Source organism: Poecilia reticulata, linkage group LG15 (assembly GCF_000633615.1).
Source record: "Poecilia reticulata strain Guanapo linkage group LG15, Guppy_female_1.0+MT, whole genome shotgun sequence".
Classification (NCBI taxonomy): Eukaryota; Metazoa; Chordata; class Actinopteri; order Cyprinodontiformes; family Poeciliidae; genus Poecilia; species Poecilia reticulata.
The window spans coordinates 16403270-16419824 of record NC_024345.1 but is presented as its reverse complement, the minus strand read 5'-3'; the positions used below and the strand labels follow the sequence as shown (position 1 = coordinate 16419824).

The 16555-nt window shown below is 38.2% G+C and overlaps 1 protein-coding gene across 1 annotated transcript in view; it reads left to right on the top strand.

Moving 5' to 3' along the window:
• The window catches only part of LOC103476895 (zinc finger matrin-type protein 4), a 68136-nt gene that overhangs the window by 18558 nt on the left and 33023 nt on the right, over nt 1–16555 (top strand). The window contains exons 2-4 of the mRNA XM_008429624.2: nt 17–133; nt 4224–4316; nt 13675–13852. Coding sequence (XP_008427846.1) covers nt 23–133; nt 4224–4316; nt 13675–13852 — 382 coding nt within the window. The 5' untranslated portion in view covers nt 17–22. The remainder of the gene's footprint in view (nt 1–16; nt 134–4223; nt 4317–13674; nt 13853–16555) is intronic.

Below are 16555 nucleotides of genomic sequence, written 5' to 3'. Positions count from 1 at the left end.
GTGTGTGTTTATGCAGGTTCAGATGAAGATGAAGTCTGCGGGCGTCGTGGATGGAGGTTTATTCACAGAGAGCTATTGCAACATCTGCAACGCTCAGCTCATCTCCGAGTCCCAGCGCACCGCTCACTATGAGGTGAGCTTGTCTCTTCAGTTTCAGAGTTATTTTTCAGAGAAATTAAAAGTAGGATGGTCTAAAGCAAAAACAGCGTCTATGATTACTACTACTGCTTTTACTTCTGATTCCTGCAATGCATCTGCTTTATTTGTACCAATTTGTGCTTGTGCCATTCAACACTGTGCTCATCCATTATACATCGGATTACATGAGCATCGCAGTTACTTGCACCCAAACATGCTCACTTGGTTTTGATGTGGTCTACTTTTCAGCAGACCTTCTATTAGTGTTATAATGAAAGGCCATTAAATAATCAGTCTTTAAATTAGGTAACGTGAATCTATATGCAAAGTGCATCTGTTTGTTTATCGGCGTGTTCTTGATTCTGTGCGAAGCACTGAGGTCAATCTTGATTATATATGGCGGGATTAGAATTAACAAGCGGACTAATGAGAATGAGGGGCTTTTTTGAGAGACTTCAGCAAGGACAATGACCGTGTGTGTGTGTGTGTGTGTGTGTGTGTGTGTGTGTGTGTGCCTGTGCGTGTGTGTCTACTCACAGGTGTGTTTGCTTTATTTTCATTTGATGACAATCTATTTCTGACCTTGATTTTTCAAGTCTGACAAAAAAAAGCAGCCTTTAGATATAGCGGACAAGATGAGTCACACCATGTTGTCAGAGTCAGCCTTCACAAAAGATTTCTGCAGAGGTCAGTGGATCAAAAAGACAAGGCAAGAAATCGCTTGAAGGCAGGTGATTTTGGCACATTGCAGTATTGTGAAAGAATTATTCACCACCGTCACATTTTTTTCTGTCTTCTGTAAATAAATAAAATCTAACAATTGCTTGCATTTTAATTGGTTGGAGTGCTGCAGGAGGGACTTGTGCACAACACACACATTGTGCACATGTGAATTAAAATTTTGTTTTTGTATCCGTTTTCTGTCTTATGTGCCAAATATGCAAAGCAAACTTTATTATTTGAAAAAGAAAAAGCAGAAACTAACAAAATTCCCTGTTTGTAACTTTAAAACCTTGACTTATGAAGACTTTATTCAACTCATTTCAGTCAACAAATCTTAAATTTCAAAGATCAAATAAAAAGTCTGTTTCCTTTGATGTACAAAATAACCAATTTTCTTTCACACAAACAAAAATTAGGCGTACGTAAACAGGGGTCTTGTGACAGGAAGAACTTTTCGAAATGAAAGAGAAAAACGTTGAAACTTGCAAAGTGTCAAAATGGCACTAGTATGTCTTCACATATGTGTTTTTGATCACCTGAAACACATAGGAAGACATGTTTCTGATGATCAAATCTTGACTGTGATCTTAATCTGCGCTGTATGCTGCATGTATACAAAACTCATCATAGCACAATGCCTTTCTTTCCTTTTAGCAGTCCTCTCCTCTGTCTCCATCGACTTGATTTGACACAACAGGAAAAGGAGAGAAAAGAAACATGCATAGTCCATTAGTGTAGTGTGAGCACTGAGGGTCATTGCAGGGTAGCCTACCAACTCAAAGGTCCAGCTTTTACGGTCCAGATCCCCGAGCCATCAAACACACGGGCATTTATATATCTATAAACACACCGCATACTCTCAGACACTCGAAAACGCGCATATACCCACTGACAAAATGCATTAACAGCCATGTGACAAGTGAGGCTGAGGAGGAATCCTTCTGCTGGGGGGGGAAAGGATCCAATATAAGCTGATGGGCCATAAGTGCAAGTTTTGTCACAGTTTCCCAATTGCCTTCTTTGTGTGCTTTTCAGCCATGATAATTGTCTTGCTTCACTAGAACATTAGCCTCTGTAGAATATGTCCCATCAGCTTCCAACTCCTATACATGTTTGAGTTAGATGCTTGAAATCTTTATTTGTATCTCAGCATTTTGTCCTGTTTCTCTTTGCAGCTCTGAAGCAGCAGCAGTCCATAGGGATTAGAGACAATCCTAGGTTTTATATGGAGATTGGAAATGAAGGCCTGACTTTGCCAGAGATGTCTGATCACGTTCACATTTACACATCTCTGCCCTGCAGTTTGTCCGGTTATTTCCATTGCTCGTTATTAAAGTGACAGCTAGCAGCTACAAGGACAGCTCACTGTCTTTTCATATAAACATTTCTGCACTCATTATTGCTTATAGTCTTTATATTTTAAACCCGTATGACACAGAAAGCGATTGCATTAGGAGAAAACGCTCTAAATGTGGGGAACAAATAAAAACACACTTTGTACTTAAAACTAGTTCAGTAGATGTCACATTAACATACCTAATACATTTGTTGAAGTTTTATTTTTTCCTTTTTGTTGGGTTTCATATTTATAGGTAACCATGACATCGCTGTTTTTGCCCTAATTATCACTTGTTAGACCTAAACTCTTTTCTCACTTCTCTGAGCAATAAAGTGTGAATTTGCAGGTGAAGAAATGTCTAACTTCATAATCTCATTCTTAATATCTTAATTATCTCTTCAGGAAACTGTGAGCAACCCATGCCATTTATCACAATGTGCTACGAAAACACCATTCCTCTTGGACTTCTTCACATGTCATCACATTACAACCGCATACTTTAACATATTTTTGCTTGGATTTTATAGACCAATACAAAATAGTGCATAACTGTTAACTGGCATCAAAATAAGAGACCTTTCCATCAATTATCTACATATGCTATCAAAATAATACATGGTTTACACTATTAAACAATATTAAATAAAAGTTAAACTCGATTATATCTCGAAAAGCTTTACATGACTGCTAAGAAGCAACGCGTTTATCTCTGATTTTAGTTTTACAGTGTGTAAATTAACCTTTTGTAATTTACAAAATGTTTGTTACCTTGTGGGTGTGTCTTCTGTGGCAGCCATCTTGGAAACCTGCTAAAGAGGAGGCCCACCTTAAACCCAGCTCTTTTACAGAAAGAGCGGTGATAAGAGCTGGAGTTTGATTGGCCGATTAAAATTGAAAAGGCGGGGTTTAACCAGTATGTAAGGGAACTGCTGGATGTAGCAGAAAGATTGAGAGAGCTAAAACATGCGTCTTAGAGGATGCAGGGTTCTGGCTGTCCGTTTAGCATTCCTGAGATAAAACTGGTGAATCTCCTCCTAATTATCAAGTGTTTTGCTGCCCCTAACTAGTTTTCCTTCAGGATTGCACGTCTCTGCTGAAAAACGCATCCCTGCAGGATGATGCTACCACTATTTGTCACTGTGGCCTTTTCAGGAAGATGTGTATCATTTTCCACCGTAGCCTCTTGCCTGTCATACAAAATGTTTAATTGTAGTCTCCTCTGACCAGACCAGTTTGCTGTTCTCAACAGATTCATGAGCTATGGGTCTCTCCAGTGTTGAGAATAAATAATTCTGTGTTTTCTTCTATCTCTTTTAGCAAGTTGCAAAGCTAAAGCTAAAGGAAATGAGACACTAGGGAACGCCCCTTTTAGGGCGTAGCTTAGGCAGAGGCTAACAAAAGAAATTACAAACTGTTGCTTGATGCCATTTTGTCCTGCCTGCTCCTAAAGGTAGCATGAGAAATGGACCAGCTGTATTTTGGTATTAATACATGGAATTCATGAATTCAACTCACTGACTCTTCTTCATCCTCATACATCAAGAACTTAGCATGGAGAACCGACAATTCTCCACACCAGCTTCACAAGATTTCCCATAAATCTCTTGGATGCTTCTCAGATTAATACCCCCCTATACCAAACTAACATTTCAAATGAATGCTCAAGTTTTTCTGGCTTTGCAATTGCGCCATATCTTTTTCATTTTCAGATGATGGATAGAACAGTGTTATTGATTTATAACCTATCCCTGCTTATAAGCATACCACCGTTTTCAGCATGCTTTTTCTTCAGATTTAGTTATGTGCTACTTTGTGCTGGTCTTTGTCACAAAATGTCCAAATGAAATATATAAAAATTTGTGGTTGTAGCATGCAAGTATACAAAAGTTTGAGAACTAATGCTTTCCAACTCTAAACCTTTGTTGGCAGATGCCCTCTACACTGAAAGCATGGAGAGACGTGGCGAGATGGAGTGGTGGTTGTGGATTGTGTTCAAATTTCTCACTTTCTGTCTTCCTTGCAGAGTAAGAAACACGCTAACAAGGTACGTCTGTTCTACATGCTTCACCCTGAAGATGGAGGACCACCTTCCAAAAGACTGAGGCCAGATAACCCAGTAAGCTCATACTTAATGTTAGTGTGTATTTATTTGTCTTTTTTCCTGTTTTACTAAACTAACATAAATATGTCTTTTCAAATCAAAGTAGAAGAAATTTATAGAAGGAATTCCTTTTTTTAATTGTTTCTAAATGACTAAAAACTACACTTACCATCTACAGTTGTAGACCATGACTGCTGTAGGAAAGTGTTTGCTCTTCCTTATAAATATTCCTGAACATGTCTTGTAAGATTTAGTAGAAGCAGATTCTGCCAAGTAGTTCTATATCTGACAATTGCAGGCCTTTTCTAAAGAGGTTGTTCTATTATTCCGGTTCTCCTGTGTGAATTTGCTCTGGAAATGGCATGATTTGCATCTAATGCAACTATGGCAATTGCTGAGGTTGCATTTGCATTTGTAGCAAATTGTTGCACATTGAAGATGAGGCATAGAAGGTATTTTGGTGCTTATGTTTAAATGTGCAGTCATTATCATGTATTGAGAGTCCTCCAAGAAAATGCACAACTCCACAATGTGTGCCGGTTTATTTGGAGTGACCCATGTGGCATGAACCTAAATAAACAAAAATAATATTTCCAGTGTCTGCTTTAGAGAAACAGCTTTTATGAGATAATAATAAAAAAAACAACAACTGCATACCACAATCAATAAATTTAGCCACAGTAGAAGGCAAGTCAACGTGGAGAGATCACTGACCTTTTCTTTTTCTTGTCAGAAAATGTATCACTTTGACTAAATGAGCTGAAGCAATTGTTAATATTCCCATTGTTGGAGATACTAGATAGAGTTGTCTTTATCTTTAAAGCAAAATTATTAGGACAGATTTTGCACCAGAATAGAAAGAGAGTAGTGTACTACGGAGTTACAGCTACAAACCAATTGCCTTTGTTGAGATAATAACATTCCCTTGTGATATATTGGCCTAGTTTTTAATGTATCCCACTTGCCCGATAAGATGAGATTCTCTGATGTCTTTGTTTTTCTCCCACTGTTTATAGTTGTGTAGACTGTGATTGTTTTACATAATTTATTTCCTCCGTGTGCATCCAAACATTCATTTCCACATAAAAGATTATATTTACTGATAATCCCATTTTAACCACAATGAAAATATAGTTGGTCTAAAATCTGAGATGCACATATCAGGCCTTTATGGATCGATCCATATTTAAATATTTTGAGGTCCAACATGCTGATTCGGATCTTGTTTACTCGCACTGTCACACACATTAACTCACTATTGTATTAATAGAACAAACTGTGAGGAATCTCAATGTGAAAAGGAGATCCATTGTAAAATGAAAAATGAAATCAAGAAATGACAAAAATAATTTAAAAAAGATTTTTTTATTTTTTAAATCAAGTTTGCCAGTGTCTCGGAGGTTTTAATTAACTAAGAGCAAGAACTGTTAAAGAAAGATGAAAATTGAGGTTTGGAACCACTCCTGATCAATTAAAGTCAAAACCCAGAAGCAATAATAATAGAAGGGGTAAAGCAGCCTTACACATTGAGATCTGGGTAACATCCCCTGAAAACAGGTTAAGTCGTTTATGCATTTCCCCATCTTCATCTCTATTAGCTTGAGAGATAATGAGTTCTCTGGTTTTACAGCAGGTTCAGTCTGCCAAGGGTTGATCTGAGCCTATCAGGTGCACTGTCTCTTCTGGCACAGGCTTGTGGATGTCTGGAGGTCCCCTAACCGGATCACTACAACTCAGGTTGCTGATACGAATGGAAAACACTTAGAGAAATTGACTAAGTGACACTAAGTGCATGTCTGAGTTATGTAGGGAGAAATTTCAATCAATCTATTAGAATTTAGGGCAACACAGCCTAGAAAAGGTGGTTAGTCTTCCATGTGATCTGATTGGGAGAATATGGTTGATGGAGATTTTAGTTCTGTCATAGTCTGTGCTTCCAGAAGAAAAAATTGTCTCAATCAACTAGTCAGAACTGGATCTAGTGTAAAGTTAGCAGTAAGTGGTAAGTGGACTCCTTACTCGTCTTTTTTTCTTCTCCAGAAATCAGACAGACCTAAAAGTTTTAAAACAATGTCAACAATCTATAACTTTAGCTGTAAGGTTTTTCTTACGGTCCTGCAGTGGCTCAGTGTTGCTGGTTTGAACCCACTTCCCATCCCTCTATTTTGCCAGATCTAAAAAAGAAATACACAAATGAAAACCATTTATCATGTAATCATAGTAATAACTGAAAGACAGGTTTAGACACTAAATTTGACACAATTAACATTTAAAACTATGACTGATACTGGATTATTTTGAAGTGTTAAGAATTTCTGCATGAGCAAAATAATATCACTTCAAAGGAACCATCATATCTATTTACAGGCACTCAGACAAAAACACTTATGCTTATCAGCTGACAAGCGTGTATTCTTCTCGTGTTTTTCAGAGTTACCACCTGCAAGGATAAGAGTTTGCTTTTTACTGAACCTATAGATATACAAGGTCCTTTTCAAGTGACATACAGAAAAGGCTTTTAAAGTGGGTTTTAGTTCACATACCTATAACTACCTTTTATTATCCTTGGAAGCATCCAACAACTTATTAAAATAGTCATTTCGGCTCATGAAGAAAAAGGCCAAATTCAACATGTAGCTCTTTAGAGAGTCTCCTTTCTGTCTTTGACATTTTTTGTTGTTTTCCTTATGGGAAAAAGTGGCAACTGCTGCTTTTTATCTAACTTCCAATTGCATGCAGGAATCATGGCACTGAGGGAGCCTAAAGGTCAGTTTATAAACAGAAAACTGAAGGCTGCCACAAAGTCGAGTACCTAAAGCTTTTCCATCAGATGGAGATGGAGAATAAAGCAAACTGGAATACAGTATTCTCCATATGCAAGGCATACAAAGAGAGCATTTCTGAAAAAGTTCAAAAAAAGTTCTGCCAAGATGAAATTGGGAACTTAAAATGTATTTAAGCTGGAATTGAATTCCACTTGGGTTCAGCACTGCTCAAATGTTTAATACTTAACTTTGGATCAATTAAACTCTAACATAGTTTCTAACAGAAGTAAAATTGCCCAGATTACACTTATAAAATAATAATTTGTCAGAAGACTTTGGCCGTGCACTTACACTGACACGCAGTGCAGAAATATAGACACCTGCGTCTCCATCTGTCTCCCAAGGTGAATAAGACATGACTCAGCCCATCCTGGCCTGCACCTCATATGGGACAGTGAATGCATATAAACAGGTCATCAGACAAGCACACACACCAATCATCTGCCATACTGTAATGCTGCATGAGCGCTGCAGCTAGTGCTTTGGGCTTGATTGTATCAGACAGTGCTAGGAAGCTGATATTAGATGAGCAGAGATGAAATACTCAGTCTGGGTAAAAAAAAAATAATAATCTTTTCTCCTTTCATCTATTTTATCTTTCCCCTCCCATGGGAACTTTCACACACATTTTCTCACCGCTGCATCTAAGTGTGTGTTTTTTTCTTTTTCTCTATCTCTGTTTTTGCTCTGATTGACACGCCGCTGTCCGGTGGGAACAGCAGAAAAGGTTTTCCTCAGAGTCAATGAACTGCCAGAGTAAAATGCCATGCCTTGAGGTTTTCTGTGTTTGTGTGTAAGTGGAAGTGTTTGTCACGGAGAAGATGGAGAGAAAGTAGGTCGTAAAGGTGCTCAGAAATGTAAGGGATGGTTTGTTTAACCTCCCATTTTCTCTGTGCAGTTTTCTACCTTTGCACGGGGTGAAAAATATCACATTTTCCCTTCAGCTTTTATTCTTCTTGCATTATGATGCTTGCGCTGTTATCCCTTTCAATTTGCTGTTAGCGCTTCCTCAAACTCTGCACTGCTTCACATGTAAATTTAGCAAGACTTCCCACAGCAACTCGGCGCCGAACGGTGGGAGAATCAAGGAGGAGCTGAGAAAAACAGAAGGAGAAGAAGATAAATACTGCTAATTAGGAGTCTATTGTTAGTTGCATGAGTTGGAAGAAGTCACCCTAACAAAAAAATATATATATATATACACACATGCAGCAATACAGGGGACACTGTCAGACAGCTGATAAGAAGGCATACATGCATGTTGACACAAGCACACACAACAATGAGGTTGCATGCAAATCAGTTGCGCGACAGATGTTTGAAGTGCGACAGGTAACAACAGTAAAATAACAGGGAAATTTGGAAAGGTTGATGACTTTCAGCAAAGACAGAGGATAGAGGGAAACAGTGAGTCAGACATGTTGTTTATTGTTTAAAGGGGTTGTGCAGAGTGGCAGCCATAATGAGATGGCAATTATTCATCTGTCAGTCACCCACACATGCATGAAATTGTTTAAAAACTTTTCCCCTGCTTTCCCCAAATCCCCGGTGTGACGTATTTCGTCTTTTCAATCAGATGCTTCACTGTGGCTTGGCTCCCATTTGTGTCGCTGAATCTTTTACTCTTCTCTGAGTCTTGACAGGTGAGACCCCTGCAAGTTTCTGCACGGTGTCATCTTCAGATCTTTGTCCCTAACCAAGAAAAAAAAAAAAAACAAAGCTAAAGGATGAAGGGGCTGCTCCAGTTGATTTCCCTCAGCTAAGATTTTGGTTCAGAGAGGTTTGAAGTAAACAATGTAAGCGAGGGTTTAGGTGGAAGGAAGGAACAGAAGGATAAAAAGAGAAGGAAATGTTGCATAAAGTACACATGAGAGACTTTGGGGGAGGAGAGATGAAGGGATGGGGATATGAGAGGAAAAACTGTTTAAAAACAAGACAGCATAGAAAGCATTTGCCCTTCAGAGGACTACAGTGTCTCTGAAATGACACAGAATTGAATACCATATAACTATGGAAAAGCTGATTTTATTTTTTAAAGCGACATAACATCAAAAAAGTGCAGATAATTTTCTGCTATTGAGCTTTATATGTCATTTATGTGTGTAACATCAATAAATCAGTCAGTTGTAGGATATAAGTAATTTTTAAATCCCTGTTCTGATGCAGAACAAGCGTTTTCAGTCACACCTTTAAAATCGGACAAGCACTTTAATATGTATGACGATAATGGAGAGTGTAGTATCAGGGAATCTTTCTTGGTAATCACAGATTTCTTAGACAGAAAAATACTATTTCCATGAATATGACAACTGATTTTTTTTTGTCCACTTGGTTGCTTAGATCAAGGATAGAGTGAGCACTTTTGTCTAAGACATCAGCAATGTAGGAAATGTGGCTTAGCATTGTGAAAGTTAACAGTCAAACACACTGTTTGGTCTACGGTCACTCAGTTGGTAACACTTTTAACCCAATTGCAGTCTTGGTATTATACCAACATTAACTCACAAAGCATATTTCATTTTTTAGGTGTTGAATTCAATTCAATCTTATTTAATCAGCGATAGAGCAGGACGAAATGTTGCATGATAGAATCAAAGCAACCATTGTTTTGTATGAAGATTTTCTAGCTACAGGCTAATTTGCAAACAAAACCCTTGGTTTGGCCTTTTTTAAAAGATAGAAAAATTGGAATTAAAGATTCTACATACACATGCACACGGACACACTAGGGTGCTAGTTTGCTAGATTTCCAAGATACTGTTCACAATCAACATTTCTTAACTTCCCCATCCTCATGGAGGATTATCCAAATAAATATTCACTTTGTAAACTCACATTTGAGCTGGAGATTTGGCTTTTATTACTTTTGTTTGAAACAAACTTTTGGCTACATTCTCAGCTTTTCCGTGCTGTTTTATCTTTGACACTTTTTTTTTTTTTTTTACATTTTTCTAAGTAAATGAACTAGGGCTGTATAAATAAATCGATTCGGCGATATATATCGATATTTTCCGCCCTCGGAAAGTATTGATTTTTCATCTGCGAGTATCGATCCGTTAAACCATATAACCATGGAGCCTTATAGCTCTTTTTAACGTCTAGCTTGTTACGGCGTAGCAGCAAGACTCCAACTCCCTCGGTCTCACCTTCAACTTGAGCTTAAAGTGCACATTATAAACTACACACCAGTTTTTAAATTGTGTTAATAGCCCAAGTATAACCGGAGTTATGCTAAAATTAGTGAACCATATTTTTCCGAATGTCAGAGAAATGTCAAAAGCGCCACCATTCCGATTATGTGAGAGGGAATGAGCTGCCAAACGTACAAAACGAAACATTAGATTCCTGTGTTTTTGGAAATGTAAAATCTTCAATAAATAACGATGGGCTGTATTTTGTTGCTGAGAAATGAAGTAAAGTTGCTCAAGTAACCGTGAAAGAGAAGCGGAAAGGAGTAGCGGCGCGAACGGAGCAGCTGCAAAAGCAGTGAGATCGCGAAATTAATGCAAATTTCGACTGGAGGCATTCACTTCGTAATTAGTTTTTAGYTTAGCGGTTTCTGTTCTGTATATAAAGGATTACCTGAAGAATGAACATGGGTTGATAACATCCGAAGCGGGCGCGCAGCGGCGCTGTGTTTTGAGCAGGAAGACGAAGAGGAAAAAAAMCCACAGCCGGAATCCGCGGCGCAGTGAGGATTTCCATGGTAACAATGGCTGATCGATCATTCTTATTAGCAACAGACAAAGAGTATCAGAGACTGAGAGAACTATGAGATCCTGGCAGTCTGAGAGGCAGTTACTCAGAGATCCAAGCAGGGGAATAGCGGCGCTGTGTAGCTGCAGGGAGTCGATCACTACGGGGTGAGGCGGAGCCACAACTTTAGCAGTTAGAAGAAAGCAGGTTAAAGCCACGGCTAACTTCGGGAGCCAAGGTAGAAAAGCCTTGCAGTCTTTTGGACAAATGCATTTGTGCATTTTTACTCCAAAATGCAGCCACAGTGTCCAAAAGAAAAAACATAAATGCAATCACTTGCATATTGAGAGTCTACAGAGGCTGATAATCTCCCCACTCTGCTCCTGGATTACCGTTTAAACTTTTGAGTTTTATGTCAAATCCACATGAATTAAATGACAGAAACTAATTCTCTCACTGCATCTTTGATTCATTTTGTCCAGCTGCAGACTGTTAGACTGTCCAATCAGAGTCAGGTATTGTGTAGTTGGTGCTTTTAATCAGTTTTCAGTTAACTAAATTCAAGTCTATGGAACACAAAATGTCACTAAAATCACTCTGTCCTTCTAAAATCTTTCAGAAAATCGTAAAAATGCACTGAATCGTATCAAATTGTATCACTCAACAAATACCATGATACATATAGTATCGTGACCAGAATATCATATATCGTATTGTGAAATTATTGTATCACTACACCCCTAAAATGAACATTACGACCTACATTTGTTTTATGACCTACAAGCAAGAAAAGGGAGCAAGCAAGAAAAGGGAAACGTTTCACAAATTATTATATATATATGCCATTTAAGTCACAGAAAAAATAATATAAAGCAGTGAGAGAAATTCATTTTGTTTTATTGATGCATGGGAGAGGCGTAGGACAGTTGATGGCACGCATTTACACGTCGTTCACAGCAGGCACGGGCATGGAGGAGGCGAAGAGGCGAGGCGAGAGAGGGCAGGGAGAGTAGGGGGTGGCGAGGGCCTGCCAATACAGATAAATATTTCATCCCACAACACACAGAGTCACTGAGACTGGGACCCAGAAGGGGAGAGAGGACGCAGGGGAGGAAATGCTAAGAGCAAAGGGAAGGCAGGCAAGACAAAAAAAACAAAACAAAAGAAAGAGAATAGAGTAAAGGAGAAGGAGAGAGAAAGAGAGAAAGCCTGGAAGGTAAAGGTGTCCTTATATCTCACATCACTGTTCATGATGCTAACCAGGGATGACATGAGAGAGACACACACACATCCTCAGAGACACACAGCTTTCACCCACTCATTCAAATATGATGTTCAAGGGACTACACTGTTACTGTATTCACTTATTGTAACAGCAATTTCTTGTGAAAATCTTTTTGCTTGTTTTTTTTTTTTTTTTTGGGGGGGGGGGGGGGATTACTTTGACAGCAGAGAGATAAACGAAAAATGAAGCAAAGAATAAAAAATACCCCGAAAGTAAAACACAAAAATACAAGGATGGATAAAAAGAAAGAAAGAAAGAAAGAAAGAAAGAAAGAAAGAAAGAAAGAAAGAAAGAAAGAAAGAAAGAAAGAAAGAAGGAAGAAAGGTCACACTCAAAAAAAAAACAGTGAGAAAGGTCACACTCAAAAAAAAAACAGTGAGTGTTTTGAGTGTGACACTCTTCTTCTTTTAAAGTCTAAGAATGTAGACTATGCAAGTCTGAATTCTTAGACTTTTATAGTCTTAGACTGTAAAAGATGCCATACAGCTTGCTTCATTTTTTTACTGGGGTATTATACACAAAATCTTTCAAATGTGTTTCAAAATTTTATGATATTCACATATTCAGGGAGCACAGCAGCTGGGTAAACTTTGAGCCGCAGTCTAAATAAAATATCCTCTACACTAGATAAGAAATTATTTATGTGAAACTGACTTAAACATGTAATGTGTTTTGTTTACAAACATGTTCCCCCACAGATTTCTTTAGTTTTTTGCTTTTTGTCACAACTAAATATGTTTGATCATCAAACATGTATTTATTTATTTATTGATTTATTGATTTATTTATTTATTTATTTATTTATTTATTAGCCTCTAATGGCCTTTATTGGCTGGGACTCGAACCTGTGACAGTCTTGTAGAGTGCTAAGACATCCATACATTTGTCGCACATTTTATCCCAGTGCTGTGCCCAGAAAAATATTTTTTTTCAGACAAAGATGGCCTAAGTGGGAGTGGTTGGTTTTGACAACCAATCACTCCCATATAATCACATATTCATATGAATCAATATATGCTTCATATATGATTATTATATTGAATTATCTGATACTTTTTTTTTTTTTTTTTTCATGTTATTTCTCATTTGCTTGTTAATTTCTACTTTTTTTTTTCAAGGTAACATTTTCAGTCTTGCTTTGTTTGGGCATTTTTAATGACAGCAAAGCTATATTTTTGTCTGTCTATCTTTGTCTGGTGAAGATATGAACTTGTGTGTGTTCGCACATTTGTGTCAGTCAGACAAGTTGGTCTTTTAGCTTGCGCCGTCTCCCACGGGGAGTAACGCTGGCTCATCATTAGTAATGAACCAGCAGCAGCAGTGGAGAGGCCAGACCACAATCTCAGCCCTGAGAGACAGATGCATATTTGATCATCATTCTTTTTGCCTTTGTGTTTGCTGGCATGTGTGTGATTGTGTGAGAGAGAAAGCCTACCGAGTTCTGAGAAAGAGGTTATTTCTCTTTGTTCCTATATTTTATCATGAATCTATGTTTCACCAGATTTACCGTTTTCCTTCCGTGCCATTTAGCTTCCTTTAACCATCTTTCCCACTTCTGTTCTTCTAGGACTGTGCAGAAACAGAAGTAGACAGAAACAAGTGCTGTACCTTGTGCAACATGTTCTTCACCTCCGCCATTGTGGCCCAGTCCCACTACCAAGGGAAAACCCACGCCAAGAGAGTGCGCCTAGTGCTTGGGGAACCACCAAACCTGCCCGCAGCCATAACCAGCCCTACAAACACAGGTGCATTTTACATTTGTTGTTATCTATGCAAATCACTTTAGCAATAATGTAGACAACTCGGTTTTAGAACTGCTGAAAAATTCAATATGAATGAATAAAAAACAACTAAAAAATTCTAAGATATATTCACAAAAGGCAATTACTGATCAGAAACGAACTAGGAAACATATTTAAACGGGAGGTATTAATCAAAATCGACTTTACATGTTGTCAAAGCATCATTCCCTCATCAGAAACAAACCCAGAGAGTTGCTTTCATACCAAGTGTGAAAGCACTGAGCTGGGTGTGTCATTTCACAGGTATGCTTTCTTCCAGCAGGACCTGGATGCTACGATGGTGAGCTAGCTACTATGAGTTCTACCAAGTGTCAAATGGTGCAATATGAAACTGGGAGACCACCTGTATAAAAGTCACTTAAAGCAGAAGAAGAACTGGAGCCTTTAACACGGCATTGAACCAAAACAAGTTTGTAAATCCTCCAAGGACTAGATATGAATTAAGAAACGGAAAGCTTGAAGCCAAAACTCAGATCTGTATTCTTTCCATGGTGGAAAACTTGAAATTGGCTCAATATGTGACAATTGTTCAATAAATAACCTAATTTTTAATTATATATCCCATTTTTTATGTGTGTAGGTATAAAAATTTATACATTAGGAATGGATACATTGTAGGCACCTCTCAGCCAAAACATTAGACCTAAAAATAGACACAATAGCAGAGGAGAGCCCAAAGGCAAAATTTTGAAAGCTCAAGGCACAAGGTCAAGAATAAGCCCAAAAATGTAATCACTCCAAACAAACTGCAAACACTGCTGAAGCAGGAAAACTAAGCATCTCTGGAGCATTTGTGGGACTGTTTGCTAAAAGCAGAGTAAAACAGACTGGAGTAAGCAGTTTTGTGCAACTTCACCCTTAATAAGAGTTCAATTTGCAGGTTAAAACTTAAATGCTTGTAGTTTGTGTTCATGGTTCACCACCTAAAAAATTCTGAACTAAGTTCAGTTCCACCACAAAGTAGTTTAGCATAAAAAAATATGCCCATTAAAAGTAAATTTTTATTTGCTGCCACTTTTAAGGCACTTCCAGGTGGGTGTTCCACTTGGAAAAAAAAAAAAAAAAGTTTTATTCTGTTTCAGCTTGTCAGCTAACACAGTCCAAAGTCTGTGATGGACAAAGAGCTGAGCTAGGAGAGTCTGAATGCATTAGGGTGCAGATTGGAGAATTATTCTTCTGATTGTGTCTGTTTTATCTGCACACCCAAAGCAGGTCTTACTCCCTGACTGAAGCAGGCTCCAACACTTTGACAAAACAAAAGGGGTACAGAAATATTTTTACATAATGTTTTTTTTTATGTTTAGGGCACAAGCCTTCAATTTATATCATTAGGTTAAAATGATGGGGGAGGCTGGTCCCCACAGAGACAAATATGTGGTTAGCAGCATGAATTGCACCCACACACAGATTCACACTCTTAGCAGTCAACAAACTCTGTCCTTTGAAAGTAAATGTTGGAGCACTTTTCCACACAAACTAGCTATTGTTTTCCCTCAAAGTTTCTTATCTTATAATAGTGCTGCAAAATATATCATAAATGCATCATTATTGCAATATCACTGGACACAACATGAATATTCCAAAGTGCCAAGACTGCAACAAATAGAGTATTAAGCAATTATTTAAGTTTCAGGCATTCAGTTTCTCTATGCTAGTAATATATTTTGAAATTTTAAAGAAGCTTAAGTGGTGATAAGTACTAACCTGGTAAAATCCAGCACCTTGCACTACACTTTGCTCCATGCAGAGGGTTTGGACTCTTGGCTGCTGAGAAACAATTTATTCCTGGAGATTTGAACTTTGTTGAGGTTTTAAATTTTACCCAATTGCTAGCGCTTGCCCATTACCAGTGGTGGAGAAAGTACTCAAAAAATTTACTTAAGTAAAAGTACAAATACACAGACATTTATTTTTAAAGAAATCCAACAGAAAGGGTGGGCAGGGGAGGACATGCAACCGAGGAGCCACGTAGCAGAGTTGTAGTCAAGACCACCTACCCATGACCAAGTCAAGACCAAGACCAGCACCCCGTGCTACGTGACACAAAAAAATTTAGTTTTACCTATCAAAATTGATAGGTAAAATCACCTAGATATTAAATGCTTAAAGCTGAAATAAATGTAATCAGTAAAGGCCCGTCCAGAAGAATCGGATCGTTCCTGAATGTCATATCAATGCAGACTTTGGTCACAGCGTTGTCCCATATATGCGGCACCTCAGTCAACACCTCCACACAATAATTCGCATGAGTGACAACTTTTTTTGTCGCAGATGCAACATGTGTGTCTCAGTCAGTACAGCTGGCTTTGCTAGCATCACGTCCACAGATCTTACCTTTCTTTAAGCTTTCCTTCGAAGTGACGCTAAAAGTTGGACGAAGTCCCCACCGTCTGTGAAAGCGAAGCGCTGCTGATTTTACATGTCGCCATATCTTATGATTTATGCAGCGCTATTATTACTGACGATTAGACAGACATTTTCTCCCACTCAGAGGAAACCACTGTGCATGTCTCAGAGCCGCGTGCGAGTAAAGGGGCAGGCGATGGGTGACAACCAGTGGTGGGAAGTAACGAAGTACAAGTACTTCGTTACTGTACTTAAGTACAATTTTCGTGTATCTGTACTTTACTTAAGTAGATTTAATAA